This window comes from Lithobates pipiens, unplaced genomic scaffold (genome assembly GCF_037356315.1).
Source record: "Lithobates pipiens isolate NorthernLeopardFrog02 unplaced genomic scaffold, aLitPip1_a1.2 Scaffold_35, whole genome shotgun sequence".
NCBI lineage: Eukaryota > Metazoa > Chordata > Amphibia > Anura > Ranidae > Lithobates > Lithobates pipiens.
The window spans coordinates 23255074-23273832 of record NW_027507811.1 but is presented as its reverse complement, the minus strand read 5'-3'; the positions used below and the strand labels follow the sequence as shown (position 1 = coordinate 23273832).

General features: G+C 45.0%; 2 protein-coding genes across 2 annotated transcripts in view; both read left to right on the top strand.

The window, feature by feature from the left end:
• LOC143956387 (uncharacterized) overlaps positions 1-18759 on the top strand; it is a 49240-nt gene that overhangs the window by 16499 nt on the left and 13982 nt on the right. The window contains 4 exon segments of the mRNA XM_077466605.1: positions 6604-6727; positions 6844-6941; positions 7063-7207; positions 10361-12509. Of these exon segments, the coding sequence (XP_077322731.1) occupies positions 6604-6727; positions 6844-6941; positions 7063-7207; positions 10361-12509 (2516 nt within the window).
• On the top strand, positions 4403-6188 carry LOC143956380 (gastrula zinc finger protein XlCGF48.2-like). Its single transcript, XM_077466600.1, has 3 exons — positions 4403-4477; positions 4833-5172; positions 5791-6188. The coding sequence occupies exons 2-3, from the start codon at positions 5098-5100 to the stop codon at positions 6043-6045; spliced, it is 330 nt and encodes a 109-aa protein (XP_077322726.1). The 5' UTR covers positions 4403-4477; positions 4833-5097; the 3' UTR covers positions 6046-6188.

Below are 18759 nucleotides of genomic sequence, written 5' to 3'. Positions count from 1 at the left end.
AGTGAGAACAATATCCTCCTTCCATTGGTGGTCAGTGAGAACAATATCCTCCTTACATTGGTGGTCAGTATGCAACCTTTACAGACAGATAAATAGATCATTGGTGTCATGCAGTTGCCTCTGTCGAGTTGTGTTGGCCCTAGAAATTTGCAGGCACCATCAAATGGAATATTAATCATCAAACGGAAGAGCAATCATCCACAGCTCAAGGATCCCCTAACAAATTCTGGAGGAACCCTGGCTGAAAATGTCTGTTTTAGATGATGGGTGATTGGAATGATCTCTGTTCTTAGAGAGTCATCCATTTGTGTTTTATCCATAAGATGGAGAACCCAGAAGGTTCAGTTCCACACACGTGTCAGGTGATATTCTACAGTACATGGACCCTGTGGTGTAACTATAACCTAAAGGGGCTGGGTTCACACTAGAGCACGGAGTGGCTCACAGCAGGGGGTCTGGTGCGTCTCCATTCACCGGTTCAGGTTCGATTCCGGCTCGAATTTTGGACTGAAACGTACCAAAAGTCACACAGGACTCCTGTGCAATGTTCACCAGAGCCGCTCCAGAGATGTGTGAACCGGTTCCATAACGAGCCGGGCACAATCTCCTGCTGTGCGAATTGGATGCGGGAAGATAGTGTGAACCCAGCCTAAGAGAGCACATAGTTGCTATGGGATCTGGGGATGGGATGGGGGCCTAATAGGGAGCTATAGAGGCGAGATAAGATATAAAAATAGTAGTATGTGAGGATAACACAGATCTAGGACTGAATCATTAAGGGTTGGAGAGGTTCGTGTTGGTGCTGACCCTGAGTTTTTGTGACCTGGGTTGGGAGTGATCTAGAGTAATGCTGGGTGACTCACAGGTGGTGGCACCAGGACCTCCCACTCCTTTCCAGAATCTCCTGGTACTTTCTAGAAAGAGAGGTTGAGAGGGGAGGTGGAGCTACCTGGGGTGTTCTGAGGAGCCCTGGCCAATCCCCAATCTGGATTGGCAGGGGGCAGCCCACCTTAAATACCCAGGGTCACCCCAGCTGGGGAAGAGTTGATTCGGATGGAGTGTTAGGCTGTAGGGGCCTTTGAGGGAGCTCCCCAGTCTGCCAGTCTGGGGGGGGGGTAACCTTGGGCCTGGGCTCCGGTGCAGACAGGACCCTCTTACAACCCACAGATGTGTCCTGACCAGGAGGAGGAAGAGAGGACAGTGGGAGTACACTGTCGGCCAAGTCTCCAGGAGATCCACAGAGGCAGCCAGGAGGGCTGGTGAGTGCTCACACCATCAGGAGGACTGGGAGGCATGCCTGAGAGGACTGAGATGGAGCAGTGTGGGATGGGTGCCAGTCTGGAGAATGGTGGTGTCACAGGCAGTGGAAAAGGGCAGCTGTGGCCAGGAGGGCTGGCAGTGCCTGAAGAGGTGATTCTGGGAGCAGTAGCCACAGGGACAGCTAGCACTGGGACTTTCTATTTTGCTACACCATAGGGGCCTGCGGTCCCTGCCTGTAAAGGGCATCTGGTCTGGCTGAACCAGTGTCAGGCCTACCATGCTAGCTAGTCCAGGAAATGCAGCAAGTGATGTGCTGGAGGAGTGAGGTGTGATACTCTGCAAGTAAGGAAGAGCAGAAGGTGAAGGGTATACGGGGGTGTATATAGAAGACCCAACACTGACTGTTAATTCCTTGGGCATCTCATAAGTTTCCATTCCCCATCCAAGTTAAATTCCCCTCAATAAAACATAAAAACAAGTGCAAGGACTGCTTTCATGTCTCTGAGCGAGTGGAAGGTGTGTGGCTGGCTGGGGCAGAGCGACAGACAGACTACTACATTCAGAAGCTCCTATGGGGTTACCACTACAGATGCATCACTAGAGGGGTCACCTGTAGGAGGAATGAGATCCTTATTCCTCTATATAGATCTTGATATCACTAGAGGGATCACCAGCAGGAGGAAAAAGGTCCTGATTCCTCTACATAAATCTTTATATCAAATGATAATGAAGAAACTATCTAGAGACTGATCCTGAGGGTCCTCACCACATCCCAGAAAAATAGTGGAAAGGGGAAGATGCCCCAAGGGATAGTACGGGCAAGGAACCCAGGGTTTCTGTGCAACATTCACAGTGTATCAATTTTTTTGACTTAAGGTCTATACATGCATTGTGTGCTACAGTATTGAGCAACTGTATTTCTATATTGATATCTCTGTTCTACTCTTTGTTTTTAGATATCCATATTGCTACATATTTAATACAATTTATATTTTTATACTTCCTGTATTACTTTTCTGACCATTCTATTTTTGGTTCCTTGCCCGTACTATCCCTTGGGGCATCCTCCTTTTTCCTTTATATCACTAGAGGGATCACCAGCAGGAGGAAGGAGGTTCTTATTCCTCTATATAGATCTTTATATCACTAGAGGGATCACCAGGAGGAGGAAGGGGATCCTTATTCCTCTATATAGATCTTTATATCACTAGAGGGATCACCTGTAGGAGGAAGGAGGTCCTGATTCCTCTATATAGACCTATATATCACTAGCGGGATCACCAGCAGTAGGAAGAAGGTCCTGATTCCTCTATATAGATCTTTATATCATTAGAGGGATCACCAGCAGGAGGAAGGAGGTTCTGATTCCTCTATATAGATCTTTATATCATTAGAGGGATCACCAGCATAGAGGGGGGCCCGCCCTCCGTTATTTAAGAAATGTCAGAAGAAACAAAGCGTTACACTGCTGAAGACTCCCACAGAGGCTGATCGGATGGCGCAGAGAAAAAGCTGGAGCAAGATGCGGGATGAGAAGAGTGGAGGAAGAAGAAGATGGAGAAGAAGAACAACACCTAAGGAAGACCAGAAGAAAGAAGATGAAAGAAGAAGCATTTAATAAAGGACTTGTCAAAAACTGTCTCTTGTCTTTTGTAACCTTTTTGTTACTTTTTTTGTGAAATGGTAGGGATACATTTGTACCCCATTACCAATTCATACGGGGGGGGGGGGGGGGGCGGGATCTGGAGGTCCCCTTGTTAAAGGGGGCTTCCAGATTCTAATAAGCCCCTTGCCCGCAGACCCCCACAACCACCGGGCAAGGGTTGTGGGGATGAGGCCCTTCTCCCCATCAACATGGGGTCAAGGTGCTTTGAGGGGCTACCTCAAAGCACCCTCCCAATGTTGAGGGCATGTGGCCTGGTACGGTTCAGGGGGGGCGCTCTCTTGTCCCCCCCCCTCGTTTCCTGTGGCCTGTCAGGTTGAGTGCTCGAATAAGGGTCTGCTATGGATTTTGAGGAAAACCCCATGCTATTTTTTTTTTATTTTGGCGTGGGGTTCCCCTTAATATCCATGCCAGACCTGAAGGGCCTGGTATGGAATTTAGGGGGACCCCCACGCATTTTTTTTTTAAATTTTGGTTCGGGGTTCCACTGTGGGGAAATCCCCATGCCGTTTTTATCAATGAATTTTTATGTGTATTGCGGACCGACAATTCATTGTAGCCACGAGTAGTTTTAAATGACTTTTTTTCCTTTAGAAATGTCATTTTGCTGTCAGACTGTTCTAAACATGGGAAACATGCGCCACTTTACAGGCATACTATAGACACTCCCCGGTACGAAATTTAAAGGAATATTACACTTTTATTGTTTCACTTTAAGCATTATTAAAATCACTGCTCCCAAAAAAACAGCAGTTTTTAAAACTTTTTTTTGCATTGATACATGTCCCCTGGGGCAGGACCCATGTCCCCAACACTTTTTATGACAATGCCACGCATATAAGCCTTTAAAATTAGCACTTTTGATTTCTCCCATAGACTTTTAAAGGGTGTTCCGAGGCTTTCGAATTTGCAGCAAACACCCAAATTGTTCGGCGAACAGCCAATGTTCGAGATAAACATGAGTTCGACTCGAATATAAAGATCATCCCTGATCACTAGAGGGATCACCAGCAGGAGGAAGAAGGTCCTGATTCCTCTATATAGATCTTTATATCACTAGAGGGATCACCAGCATGAGGAAGAAAGTCCAGATTCCTCTATATAGATATTTATATCACTAGAGGGGTCACCAGCAGGAGGAAGAGGGTTCTGATACCGCTACATAGATATTTATATCACTAGAAGGCTCGTCTGTATGAGGAAGGAGATCCTTATTCCTCTATATATATCACTAGAGGGATCACCAGCATGAGGATGGAGATCCCAATTCTTCTATATTTATCTTTATATCACTATATATATATATATATATATATATATATATATATATATATTTATAGTAAAAAAAACTGTAAAAAACAAAACATAAATCAGTAGGCAAATGGAAGAAACACAACGTTGGCTGCAGTTCTTACACTCGCCACAAGGCAGTGAGCTTACTTATTGTAAGTGCAGAGACAGGAAGTGATGTCAGGTATAAAAAACACGTCCCAGGTCAGAGGTCAAATGGGAGGAAGTAGAACAAAGACATTGCTGGAACTGGCAGCAGAGGAGGTAATAAGATATTATTTTATATTTACACCCAGTAACCCCCCGTCATGTCTGTCCTCTTCCTCCATAGTCTTTTATCTCCAGCAGATGCTCACATAGTTATATTGTAATATGAGATTATTTCTAAATATAGAACCATTTATCCAACTGTCCATCCAGAGCCTCTGGTTTATAGACCGGATACATCCTAAATATAGAACCATTTATCCAACTGTCCATCCAGAGCCTCTGGTTTATAGACCGGATACATCCTAAATATAGAACCATTTATCCAACTGTCCATCCAGAGCCTCTGGCTTATAGAACTGTCTATGACCCCACATAGAATTTCACTCACTTCTTGTTCTGTCTCATACAGGTCAAATGAACAGTTCGGGGAAATCTCCCTAAAGAGGGAACAGGCAGAAAAACAACCTCCATAGAAGTTATAACCCTTCTCCTCGCTATCCAAAACTAAAATAAGAAGTTTGCCAAGAGTTTGGCTTCACCTTCAATGAGGTAGATGAATGCGACCTGCAGTATGGAATATTAACCCATTTGAGATGTAAGAAGACTGTCTTTAGTCATCCCAGTACAGATCATTATCAGATTATCTCCAGAGAGAAGAGCCTGCTGAAGATCATATGATGACCATAATGAGTATGGAGAAGAGAATATTAGATCTCACCCTGGAGATCATCTACCTGCTGATCGGAGAGGTGAGGAGGGAGGTCACATGACATCACTCTTATCTCTATTGTGAGGAGGATTTGGGGTTCATTACACAATCAACTTTCTATTTATGAAAGATAGATCTGACTGTATTAAGCCCCGTACACACGGTCGGAGATTCCGGCAACCAAATCCGTCGGATTAATTCCGGGAAAGAGGTCCGGAAGTGATGTTGCATACACATGGTTGGACTCAGTTGTCGGAAAATCCGATTGTACATAACGTGATGACGTTATTTCGTTACGACGGGACTACGTTCAGGCTAGTAGCCAATAGCTTTGGTCTAGGAATTTGATCTGAGCATGCGTGGCACTTTGTCCGTCGGAGTAGGCTACACATGATCGGAGTATGTCCGATAGGAGCATTTTGTCTGAAAATGTTACCGGAAAGTTGGTCCATCGGATATTCTGATGCAGACCACACACAGTCGGAATATCTGACAAAACAGTCCGGTAGGAAACATTCCGTCGGAATCTGTGACCGTGTGTACAAGGGCTTAGGGGAAGGTGATAGTTACAGGATGTGACCTGATATGGAGGAGGTTCTGGGGATATCACAGCCTGAACTTGGTAATCGCTGAAATTTCTCATGTCGTCTCTTGATAGGGTTATACAGTAGTGAAGAAGACATCTGGTGAGAGTGTGACATTTGGCAGCCATCAGATAGGGAGCCCTAGACACAGCACTGTCCTGTCTTCTGAGAGAAACTGCAATGAGAAGATACTAGAAGCCACGAAGAAGATGATGGAGCTGCTGACAGGAGAGGTGAGCGGTGCCGGGAATTCTGGGACATTATCCAGTAACAGACAAGGGATGTGTCTGGATGGTGACTGTATCATTGTGTGTGTCAGGTTCCTATAAGGTGTCAGGATGTCACTGTCTATTTCTCCATGGAGGAGTGGGAGTATTTAGAAGGACACAAGGATCTCTACAAGGACGTCATGATGGACAATCAGCAGTCATTCAGTTATGTAAAAAAAGAAAACAAAATATTTAGCTTGGAGGAGATGATATTAAACCTCACCCTGGATATTATCCACCTGCTGACCGAAGAGGTGAGGAGGATTCTGGGAGGGTGAGGTGACATCACTCTTATTACTATTAATAAAACACATCATGCTCATAATAATATATGTATTGCTTTATAATACAGGAGAGTATTGTAGTCAAGAAGACATCTTTTGAGAATACAGATCACCACTTGTTAGCAAAACTGAAAGAAAGAAAAAAATCCATCAACGATCCTTCACTCCCCTTCCAAACCCTTAAACGAAACACCAAGAAGAAGATTCTAGAAGTCACCAAGAAGATGATTGGTCTGCTGACAGGAGAGGTGAGCGGTGCCGGGAATTCTGGGACATTATCCAGTAACAGACAAGGGATGTGTCTGGATGGTGACTGTATCATTGTGTGTGTCAGGTTCCTATAAGGTGTCAGGATGTCACTGTCTATTTCTCCATGGAGGAGTGGGAGTATTTAGAAGGACACAAGGATCTCTACAAGGACGTCATGATGGACAATCAGCCGCCCCTCACATCACCGGGTAAGAGGAGACTTTATTGTAAAGGAGAGAGCAGTACGGAGGCTCCACCTAGATCCCCCATCATCTGATAAACACATAGAAACAATGTATTCAGTCAGTGTGTGTGTTTCCTACAGATGGATCCAGTAATGGGAACCCACCAGAGAGATGTCCCCGTCCTCTGTATTCCCAAGATTTCACACGAAAAGATCACAGCTATGCAAAAAATAATCAGGTAGAAACCATATTTCAAATTCATATAACTTTATTATAATTTGTACATTTTCTTGATTTTTTTTTTTATTTTTATTTTTTTTTTTTTTTAGAATTAATTCTGTTTTTCATTATATATTCAGAATAAACACCTAAATTATTGTGAAGTAATAATTAAAAAAGAGGTCAAAGAGGAGAATGAAGAGGTTGGAATTTTGAAGGACGTGGACTATTTAGAAGGACCCAAGGATCTCCACAATGACAATCAGCCATTCCTTATATCACCGGGTAAGAGAAAACTTTATTGTAAAGGAGAGAGCAGTACGGAAGGTCCGCCTGGGTAGACTGTTCACATTTTCAGTTTGCTTCTGTGAATATACAGTATGTTGTCTGACCAAAAGTTTGGGAAGATTAGCTGCACTTCCCTTCCCTTGCAAAACCTTTCACCCAAAGACCTGCTCACCTGCTGACACCAATCCACTCTGTAGTGTGATGAGATGAAGGAGTCATCTTTTCTTCATTTGCTTAATACTCATGGTGTAAGGCCAGTGGTTCTCAACTCCTGCCATGAGGACCTACTAACAGGCCAGATTTTAAGTATTACCTTGGGGGAGAAGCAGACTAGAATACTGCACTCACTGAGCAGCAAATGCTATCACCTGTGATGTATTTCAGTTATCTTGCACACCTGTCCTGTTAGTGGGTTCTGAGGACAGGCGTTGAGAACCACTGGGTTAGGCAATATAACTGGTCTTGTGTAGCTGCACTTGTAGCAGCCCCACGTCTCTTAAGGCAAGCAGGTCTATTGCTACTTGGTTGCCCCAGACTGTATACACATTGCTGTGTTCACTGGCCAGGAAGCATAGGAGACTAGGTGAACAGAGTACCTGTTAGTATCAGGGCTACCAATATCCACAGAGGATGGCTGGGGCTGGTCCCTTGGGAGGAACATGATCAGTGGAATATGCAGATAGGTGAGTACAGGCAGAGATTTAGTCAGCCAACAGGCATATGGTTGGTCCAGGCGGCAGGCAGATACTTGACCAAGAAACAGGAAAACTGTCAGTCCAGGCAACAGACAAAAACGTGGCTAGAAAACAGGACAAGTGCTGGTCCAGGAGGCAGGCAGATCTGTGGTCAGTATACAGGTAAATGCTCAGTTCAGGCAGCAGGCAGAAACATGGCTAGAAAACAGGCAAAGAGTTGGTCCAAGTGGCAGGCCGACCCGTGGTCAGAATACAGCCAAAGTATCAGTCCAGTCAGAAGGCAGAAACATGGATAGAAAACAGGAAAGGGGTTGGTACTTCGGATATGAGATGCAGGCAAATGGAAGCTAGTCGGGCACATGAGAAAATCTATAAGGAGTACTGGGTTCAGGGTCAGTAAAGTTCAGGTGCCTTTGGAAGGATGGAGGAATCAAGGCTGGGGGGAGGAAAAGACTGGGGGCATTGCCTGGCAAGAGGATGCCTTAAAGCTGAGCTACCGGCGGATTGTCCCACTGCAGGAGGGAGTGGTAAATGGAGAGCCAGGAGGAGGAGTCCATGTTGTGTCTGCATTGTCCGAGCAAAGGAGGTACTGTACAATATAAAAGGTCCATCTCCATTCCTCAATATAACATCATGTTCCCAACAAATGAGGAGGAGATACTGTACACCATATGAAAGGTCCATCTCCATTCCTCAATATACCGTCATGTTCCCAACAAATGAGGAGGAGATACTGTACACCATATGAAAGGACCATCTCCATTCCTCACTATGATGTCATATTCCCAACAAATGAGGAGGAGATACTGTACATCATATGAAAGGTTCATCTCCATTCCTCAATATAACGTCATGTTCCCAACAAATGAGGAGGAGATACTGTACACCATATGAAAGGTCCATCTCCATTCCTCAATATAACGTCATGTTCCCAACAAATGAAGAGGAGATACTGTACACCATATGAAAGGTCCATCTCCATTCCTCAATATAAGGTCATGTTCCCAACAAATGAGGAGGAGATACTGTACACCATATAAAAGGTCCATCTCCATTCCTCAATATAACGTCATGTTCCCAACAAATGAGGAGGAGATACTGTACACCATATGAAAGGTCCATCTCCATTCCTCAATATAACGTCATGTTCCCAACAAATGAGGAGAAGATGCTGTACACCATATGAAAGGTCCATCTCCATTCCTCAATATACCGTCATGTTCCCAACAAATGAGGAGGAGATACTGTACACCATATGAAAGGACCATCTCCATTCCTCACTATGATGTCATATTCCCAACAAATGAGGAGGAGATACTGTACATCATATGAAAGGTTCATCTCCATTCCTCAATATAACGTCATGTTCCCAACAAATGAGGAGGAGATACTGTACACCATATGAAAGGTCCATCTCCATTCCTCAATATAACGTCATGTTCCCAACAAATGAAGAGGAGATACTGTACACCATATGAAAGGTCCATCTCCATTCCTCAATATAAGGTCATGTTCCCAACAAATGAGGAGGAGATACTGTACACCATATAAAAGGTCCATCTCCATTCCTCAATATAACGTCATGTTCCCAACAAATGAGGAGGAGATACTGTACACCATATGAAAGGTCCATCTCCATTCCTCAATATAAGGTCATGTTCCCAACAAATGAGGAGGAGATACTGTACACCATATAAAAGGTCCATCTCCATTCCTCAATATAACGTCATGTTCCCAACAAATGAGGAGGAGATACTGTACACCATATGGAAGGTCCATCTCCATTCCTCAATATAATGTCATGTTCCCAACAAATGAGGAGGAGATACTGTACACCATATGGAAGGTCCATCTCCATTCCTCAATATAACGTCATGTTCCCAACAAATGAGGAGGAGATACTGTACACCATATGAAAGGTCCATCTCCATTCCTCAATATAACGTCATGTTCCCAACCAATGAGGAGGAGATACTGTACGCCATATGAAAGGTCCATCTCCATTCCTCAATATAACGTCATGTTCCCAACAAATGAGGAGATACTGTACACCATATGAAAGGTCCATCTCCATTCCTCAATATAATGTCATGTTCCCAACAAATGAGGTGGAGATACTGTACACCATATGAAAGGTCCATCTCCATTCCTCAATATAATGTCATGTTCCCAACAAATGAGGAGGAGATACTGTACTCCATATGAAAGGTCCATCTCCATTCCTCAATATAACGTCATGTTCCCAACAAATGAGGAGGAGATACTGTACACCATATGAAAGGTCCACCTCCATTCCTCACTATACCCAATTTATTAATACACAAGCACTGTCACTCTGTCCGCCATAGTTAATTTGAACGTATTGTATACTATATCTGATTTTTCTTTCATAAACGACTGTTGACTTGAAGAAGTGAAGACGACTGGCATTGATAAAAACATTGCTTTCCCACAGATGGACGTTACGTCGGGAATAACTCAGAAGAAGAACTTGTTCTATCTTCATCTCATAATGCAGGAGACAACGGCGTCACACAACGGTTTCCGGGATTAAAACCCATTTCTCCAACCATCCACCATGGACCGTGTCATCTGGAGACATCGACTGATCCCTCCAATCCTGAAGAACCTCCTGACCAATCACTTACCGTTAAATCAGACGCTCATCTTAGTTTTTGCAGTGCGGATACATCTTCCAATCCATCTAATTCCAATGAATCTTCTATCGGCCAAAAGGAAGTTCACACAGACCAGAGTTCATTGTCATGTTTAGTGTGCGGGATTTGTTTTAAGGCGAAATCAGAACTTCTTCTACATCTTAGATCTCACTCCAGTGTGTCTTTTGCATGTTCTGAGTGCGGGAAATCTTTCGCTGACAAAGGAGCACTTGTTATACACCAGAAAACTCACACAGGTGAAGAAAGTCCTTTCACGTGTTCAGAGTGCGGGAAATGTTTTACTGAGAAAAGTGAACTCTTTACACACCAGAGAACTCACAACGGTGGGAACCCTTATACTTGTACGGAGTGCGGCAAAGGTTTTACTCGAAAAAGAAATCTTCGTATACACCAGAGAATTCACACGGGTGAGCGTCCTTTTTCGTGCACAGAGTGCGGGAAATGTTTTAGTGATAAAGGAAGTCTTCTTAGGCACCTAAGAATTCACACGGGTCAGCGTCCTTACTCATGTCCAGAGTGTGGGAAATACTTCAGTAAGAAAGGAGAACTCCTTAGCCATCACAGAATTCACACGGGTGAGCGTCCTTTTTCATGTTCAGAGTGCGGGAAATCGTTCACTCAGAAAGGAGGTCTTCAAAGACACCAAAGAAGTCACACAGGTGAACGTCCTTATTCATGTGGACAGTGCGGGAAATCTTTCACTCAGAAAATAAATCTTCTTAGACACCAGAAAAGCCACACAGGGGACCGTCCTTATTCATGTTCAGAGTGCGGGAAATGTTTCATTCGGAAAGGACAACTTCTTATACACCAGAGAGTTCACACGGGTGAGCGTCCTTATTCATGTTTAGAGTGCGGGAAATGTTTCACTCAGAATGGAGAGTTTATTAGACACCAGCAAATTCACACAAAACGTCCTTTTCTATGTTCAGAGTGCGGGAAATCTTTCCATGATGTAAGTTCACTTCTCGCACATCAGAGAATTCACGCGGGTGAGCATCCTTTCTCATGTTCAGAGTGCGGGAAATGTTATTCTCAGAAATCAGACCTTCTTGTACACCAGCGAATTCACACGGGTGAGCGACCTTATTCATGTGCAGAGTGCGGGAAATGTTTCACTCAGAGAGGAAGCCTTCTTAGACACCGGGGAAGTCACACGGGGGAGCGTCCTTTCTCATGTCCCGAGTGCGGGAAATACTTCACTAACAAAGAAGGCCTCATTAGACACCAAAGATGTCATACAGGTGAACATCCTTTCTCCTGTTCAGAGTGTGGGAAAAGTTTCAATCAAAGAGGAAACCTCCTTACACACCAGAGAAGCCACAAGGGCGAGCGTCCTTATTCGTGTTCAGAGTGCGGGAAATGTTTCACTCGCAAAGAAAAACTGCTTTCACACCATAGGATTCACACGGGCGATAACCTTTTTCCGTGCCCTGTGTGCGGGAAAACGTTCACGGAGAGGTTTGCGCTCCTTAGACACCAGAAAAGTCACACAGGCGAGCGCCCGTTCTCGTGCGCAGAGTGCGGAAAGTGTTACACTCGGAAAGCGGAGCTTCTCATACACCAGAGAAGTCACACAGGCGAGCGCCCTTTTTCGTGCACAGAGTGCGGGAGATGCTTCAGGCGGAAAAAAGAACTCATTAGACACCAGAGAATTCACACGGGCGAGTGTCCTTTTACCTGTTCGGAGTGCGGGAAGTCTTTCACTCAGAACGGAGACCTTCTCAGGCACCAGAAGATCCATACGGAAGAACGTCCACATTCATGCTCGGAGTGCGGGAAATCTTTCTCTCAGAAAGGAGCGCTTGTTAAACACCAGAGAATTCACTCAGGAGAGCGTCCTTTTTCGTGTTCATTGTGCGGGAAATGTTTTACAAGTAAAGGAAACCTACTTAGACACCAGAGAACACATACCTGATGACCGACGTACCGTGACAGTTCACAATTCTATTATCTCCGTACGTCCCACAATTCAATAATTATGAATGGAGTCGGATGGATTTTGGACATTAGTATTTAAGACTTGATATAAGTTAAGTTTTGTGTCAATGAATTATTCTGTAAAAGAAAGAAAATGCTCGATGTACGATAACGTGTTTCGACTCCCTTCTTTGAAAGTGGCCATAATTCTTAGATGATTGGGGACTGGAATGGGTTGTCTTCATAGAGATCCATCCATCCATCGGTATTTTATTCAAATACATATATTTTAGGTCATAAATGTATCAACAACCAATTCCTGGAAAAAAAAAACCCCCATAGGGTGTTTAAGGTGGTCGCTGTGAAGAGGTCGACATGTTTCGAGGGAAGCCCCTGCTTCCTCAGGACCTTATAGACCTCGTAGATATTCCAATATCATTACAATGCCATAAAAGACGCTGAAAATAGAAAAGAGCAAATGAATAAAATAAAACAATATTTCGGACTAGGTATGCACCGATACCGCTATCTGTGCCGATACCAAGCATTTGCACGAGTATTGGTACTCGCTCAAATGATACCGAAACCGATACTTTGCGGTGCGATTTGCGTCAATACAAAATGAATGGGCGCATATCGCACTGCAAAGAATTGCTTGGGATTTGAACAGGAATGCGGTGCGATTCCTGTCTGCATCGCATGCGATTTCCCTCCACCACTCCTGTGTATGTGTATAGAAGGGGACAAGCGCCATCTAGTGGGCAGTTTACATTTTTTTTTAATTCACTGTACATATGGCCACATGCAAAATAATCTACATACAATGCCTTGAAAAAGTATTCATACCCCTTGACATTTCCCACGTTTTGCCATGTTACAACCAAAAAACGTAAATCTATTTTATTTGGATGTTATGTGATAGACCAACACAAGGTGGCAAATAATTGTGAAGTGGAAGGAAAATGATAAGACCCCCTTTCACACTGGGGCGTTTTTCGGGCGTTTTTCATGCGCTTTAGCGTTAAAAAAAAGCGCCTGAAAGAAGCTGCAACTGCAATCCCAATGTAAAAGCCCGAGTGCTTTCACACCGAGGCGCTGCGCTGGCAGGGCGTCAAAAAAAAGTCTTGCAAGCAGCTTCTTTGCAGCGCTTTTGAAGCGGTGAATACAGCGCTCCTAAAGCGCCCCTACCCATTGAAATCAATGGGAAGCGCCTGTAAAACGCCTGAAAAACACTATCGGCAGCAGCGTTTTGTGGGCGCTTTTAACCCTTTATTTGGCCACTAGCAGGGGTTAAAAGCGCCCCAATAACGCTCGAAAAACGCTGGCGCTTTACGAGCGTTTTTCGGGCGCTGACATTGTGAAAGGGCTCTTAAAGCACTTGGGCTTTCACATTGGGACTGCAGATGAGGCTTTTTTCAAGCGCTTTACATGTGCTTTTTTTAACGCTAAAGCGCCTGAAAAACGCCCCAGTGTGAAAGGGGTCTAAATGGTTTCAATTTTTTTTTTTACAGATAAATAAATATAAAGTGTGGGGTGCATTTGTATTCAGCTCCTTTACTCCGATACCCCTAACTAAAATCTAGTGCAACCAATTGCCTTCAAAAGTAATTTAATTAGTAAATTGAGTCCATCTGTGTGTAATTTAATCTCAGTATAAATGCAGCTGTTCTGTGAAGCCCTCAGAGGTTTGTTAGAGAACCTTAGTGAATAATCAGCATCAGGAAGGCCAAGGAACACACCAGACAGGTCAGGGATAAAGTTGTGGAAAATTTTAGCAGGGCTAGGTTATAAGAAAATATCCCAAGCTTTGAACATCTCACGGAGCTCTATTCAATCCATCATCCGAAAATGGAAAGAATATGGCACAACTGCAAACCTACCAAGACATGACCGTCCACCTAAATTGACCGGCCGGGCAAGAAGAGCATTCATCAGAGAAGAGCCAAGAGGTCCATGGGAACTCTGGAGGAGCTGCAGAGATCCACAGCTCAGGTGGGAGAATCTGTCCACAGGACAACTATTAGTCGTCTCTCCACAAATCTGCCCTTGTTGTGGGGATGCTTTTCTTCAGCAGGGACAGGGAACCTGGTCAGAGTTGATGGGAAGGTGAATGAAGCCAAATACAGGGCAATCTTAAGTAGTGATGGACGAACTTCCGACGGGACGTTTCACGGACCGCGAATGCGGCCCATAGTTCGCGAACCGGAGCGTTCGCGGCGGGCCCCATTGACTTCAATGGGAGGCGAACTTCGCAAACCTATAGGTCAAATTTGCAGCCACAAAATAATTATTAGCTGTGCAAACATAGTCCCACCACATGGCCAATGACATAACACATGTATGAGGTGAATTTGGGATCGACAACTACAAGCATTCTTTTTTTATATGGAAAATTGTTGTGACAATTCAGGACTGTGGAGCGCATGAAGGCAATGGAGGAGAGGGAAGGTCAGGGACCAGAGTAGGCAAAGAAGAGGGTGCAGGAGATGATCACCAGCAGCGTGACATACAGCAATGACACCTGCACCATGATAGAGTCATCTGACAGCAGCACCGTGATAGAGAGCACTGACATCAGCAGCGTGACATAAAGCACTCACACCAGCACCGTGATATACATCACTGACACCTGCACCGTAAGCAGCCCCAGGAGGAAGTCAGCATAGCACAGGGATGGTGGGAGCCCCTCATAATAAGCAGCCCCAGGAGGATGTCAGCATAGCACAGGGATGGTGTGAGCCCCTCATAATAAGCAGGCCCAGGAGGAAGTCGGCACAGCACAGGGATGGTGTGAGCCCCTCATAATAAGCAGCCCCAGGAGGATGTCAGCACAGCACAGGGATGGTGTGAGCCTCTCATAATAAGCAGGCCCAGGAGGAAGTCGGCACAGCACAGAGATGGTGTGAGCCCCTCATAATAAGTAGCCCCAGTAGAAATATGACCCACCCCTGTATACCACCCCTGCGGAAGGGCCTGCCTCTTCCTCTGCCTGTCATTTTTTAAATGACCCTGTGACAAAACTCTCAGTCCCTGTACCGATGAAGGACTGCTGCAGTATAGGGCAGCGGTCAGCAGTAGTGCACCTCAACCCTATGTATTGTGGACCGATGCCAGTCCTTATAGAATAACAGACTGTACCTCACTCAACCCTATGTACTGTAGCACCCTAGACAGACCAAGTTACCAGTCCTGATAAAGAGCTTTGTGGAACAAGTGAGTTGTGAATGATTAGCAGACTGCAGCAGAAGGGCAGCAGTCAAGTATAATATTCTTTCTATATTTGGAAGAAAGAATATTATACGTGTACAAGCCTATTACCATACCACTGATACCAGTCCTGAAAAGAACCTTTGTGGAACTAATAGTAATGCCGCGCACACACGACAGGACTTAAGTCCGGCAGACTTTCAACGGAGTTCTGACAGAGTTCTGACGGACTTTCCGAATGAACGGACTTGGCCACACACAATCACACCAAAGTCCGACGGATTCGAACGTGATGACGTATGACTGGACTAGAATAAGGAAGTTCATAGCCAGTAGCCAATAGCTGCCCTCGCGTCGGTTTTAGTCCGTCAGACTAGCATACACACGAGCGGATTTCTGGGTCCGGCAGAGTTCTGGCGGAAAAATTTGAAGCATGTTCCATTTCTAAAGTCTGTCAGACTTTTGCGAATCAAAAGTCCGTTGCAGCCCACACACGATCGAATAGTCTGCCGGAATCATTCTGTCAGAATTTTGATGTTGAAAAGTCCGGTCGTGTGTACGGGGCATAACAGCTACTGATTAAACTGACCCTCACTGCCTGACACACTGCTTCCTGCCTGTCCCTATATAAACTGGCAAAACAGAGGCTGCTGGAACAATAACTGGTTACTGGAATAGCACTTTTGTGGACCTGATAGTAACAGCTAATGATGATGATGATGATGACTCATCTGGCTGTCCCTACAGCAGCAGCACACAGCGTCCTGTCCCTTTCTCTAAACTGACAAAAGACACTCAGGCTGCTGCAACAATCAGTAGCACAGCAAACCTATATATACCTAACACCTATACCAGTCCTGAAAAGAACTTTTGTGTACCAAATAGCTAGCGATTTATCTCTCCCTACTCCACACAGCAACCTTTCCCTATATTGACAGAAGAAAGAATGTAAAATGGCCGCCGGATCGGGTCTATTTATAAGTTAGGGGGAATGTCCAAGTGTCCATGTGCTGTAATGTCTCAATTGGCTGTCCTGTACCCCATGATGGATGTGTCATCAGGTCAAAGTTCTTTTACACAGTAAAAACACGGAAGTCCGCCGGGCGAACGGCGCCAATAGTCCGCCGAACGGGCGGACCGCGAACAGCCGAAATTCGCCGCGAAATGACCGCCGGGCGAACTGTTCGGCCATCCCTAATCTTAAGCCTCATACACACGATCGGACTTTGTACAAACTTTCCCATGGACTTTTGTACAAAGGGCGTTGGCTGTAAATTTGTATTGCATACACACGTTTAGACTTTTTAGGCAACAAACGCAAACGTAATGACGTTTCATCGTACTGCCGACACTTCAAAAGAGGACGTTCAATTACTCCGGGCTACCCTTTGGTCAACTTCTGTATTGTTGTCTGATCTTTTGCATTGGTTCTGAGCATGTGTGTTTGTACTTTGTACAAAAGTCTGATGGTTTTGTGTACACACGATCAGACTTATGTTGTCAAAAAGTTTGTCAACACAGCACAGCCAACATAAGTCCGATGAAAACCAAAAAAGTTTGTCCGATGGAGCGTACACACGGTCGCATGTTGCCTTAAAACAGCTCATTTGCATTTTTGTTGTCAAAAAGTCCGATCGTGTGTACGGGCCTCATGAATGACCCAGTCACAGGCCAGACCTAAATCCAATTGAGAATCTGTGGCAAGACTTGAAAATTGCTGTTCACAGACGCTCTCCATCTAATCTGACAGAGCTTGAGATATTTTGTAAAGAAGAATAGGCAGAAATGTCCCTCTTTAGATGTGCAAAGCTGGTAGAGACATCCCCAAAAAGACTCGCAGCTGTAATTGCAGTGAAAGGAGGTTCTACAAAGTATTGACTCAGGGGGGCGCCATACAAATGGCCCCCACAGTGGCTCCATTTTTTGTATTAACTGAAACAGAAAGAGCTGTGTGGGAGGCTTTAAACACTTGCTGCCCGCCCACTTTAAATGACGGAGGGAAGGTGGGGCTCTCGTTCTCGGTGGATGTCATGGGACGGCGCAACCAGAATGGCCACTCTCGCACACCCGCGGGGGGGGGGCATGCAGAGCGGAGATTGCGGCCGCACAGTGTTGCTAGGACGCGGCGTGACCCCGCGGCTCTTTAACCATGTGATCGGCTGTGTCCAATCACAGCCTGTCACATGTAAATGCGAAAGTCCGTAAATTGGCTCTCCTCACCTCACACTGACAGAGTGTGTGGCGAGGAGAGCCGATCAGCAACATCTCCTACCAGGGGACAACAGGGAAGGTAATCAGGGCACTGATCATCAGTGCCCTGATTACAGGAAAGCTGCAGCAGTGTCACCAATCAGTGCCCATCAGTAACATAAATCAATGCCCATTACTGATGCCAGTCATTGCTGCCTTTTAGTACCTATCAGTGATGCTCATCAGTTCCCATCCGTCCTGCCCACTAGACATGGGCACTGTCAAAAAATTTGTTTCATTTCGTTCTGTTCCGTATTAAAAAAATTTATATTTTGTAATTCGTGTCCGGGATTCATACGAAATACGAATTTTCGTTAGATTCGTAAACTTTTCCTTAAAATAAACGAATGTTCGTTATGATGAATTTATCATTAGGAGGGGTTCCCACCATCCCTGTGCTGAGCTCCCGGGTCTGTGCACCTGCTGTACCCAATAGGAGGGGTTCCCACCATCCCTGTGCTGTGCTGACTGCTGACTTCCTCTGATTGGTGAACAAAACACCAGTCACGTTTTGGTTGTAACGGAATTTGGATCCGAAATTCGTTACCGAAATTTCGTATAAAATTCGTAAGCACAGAAATTTCCATAGGGTTCCCACCATCCCTGTGCGGAGTTCCCAGGTCTGTACACCTGATATGCCCATTATGAGAGGTTCCCACCATCCCTGTGCTGTGCTGACTTCCTGGGTTTTTAACTTTTAGGTTTGTTAACTGTTCATAACAATTACGAATGTTGGTATGATGAATGTATCATTATGAAGGGTTCCCACCATCCCTGTGCTGACTTCCTGGGGGTTTTA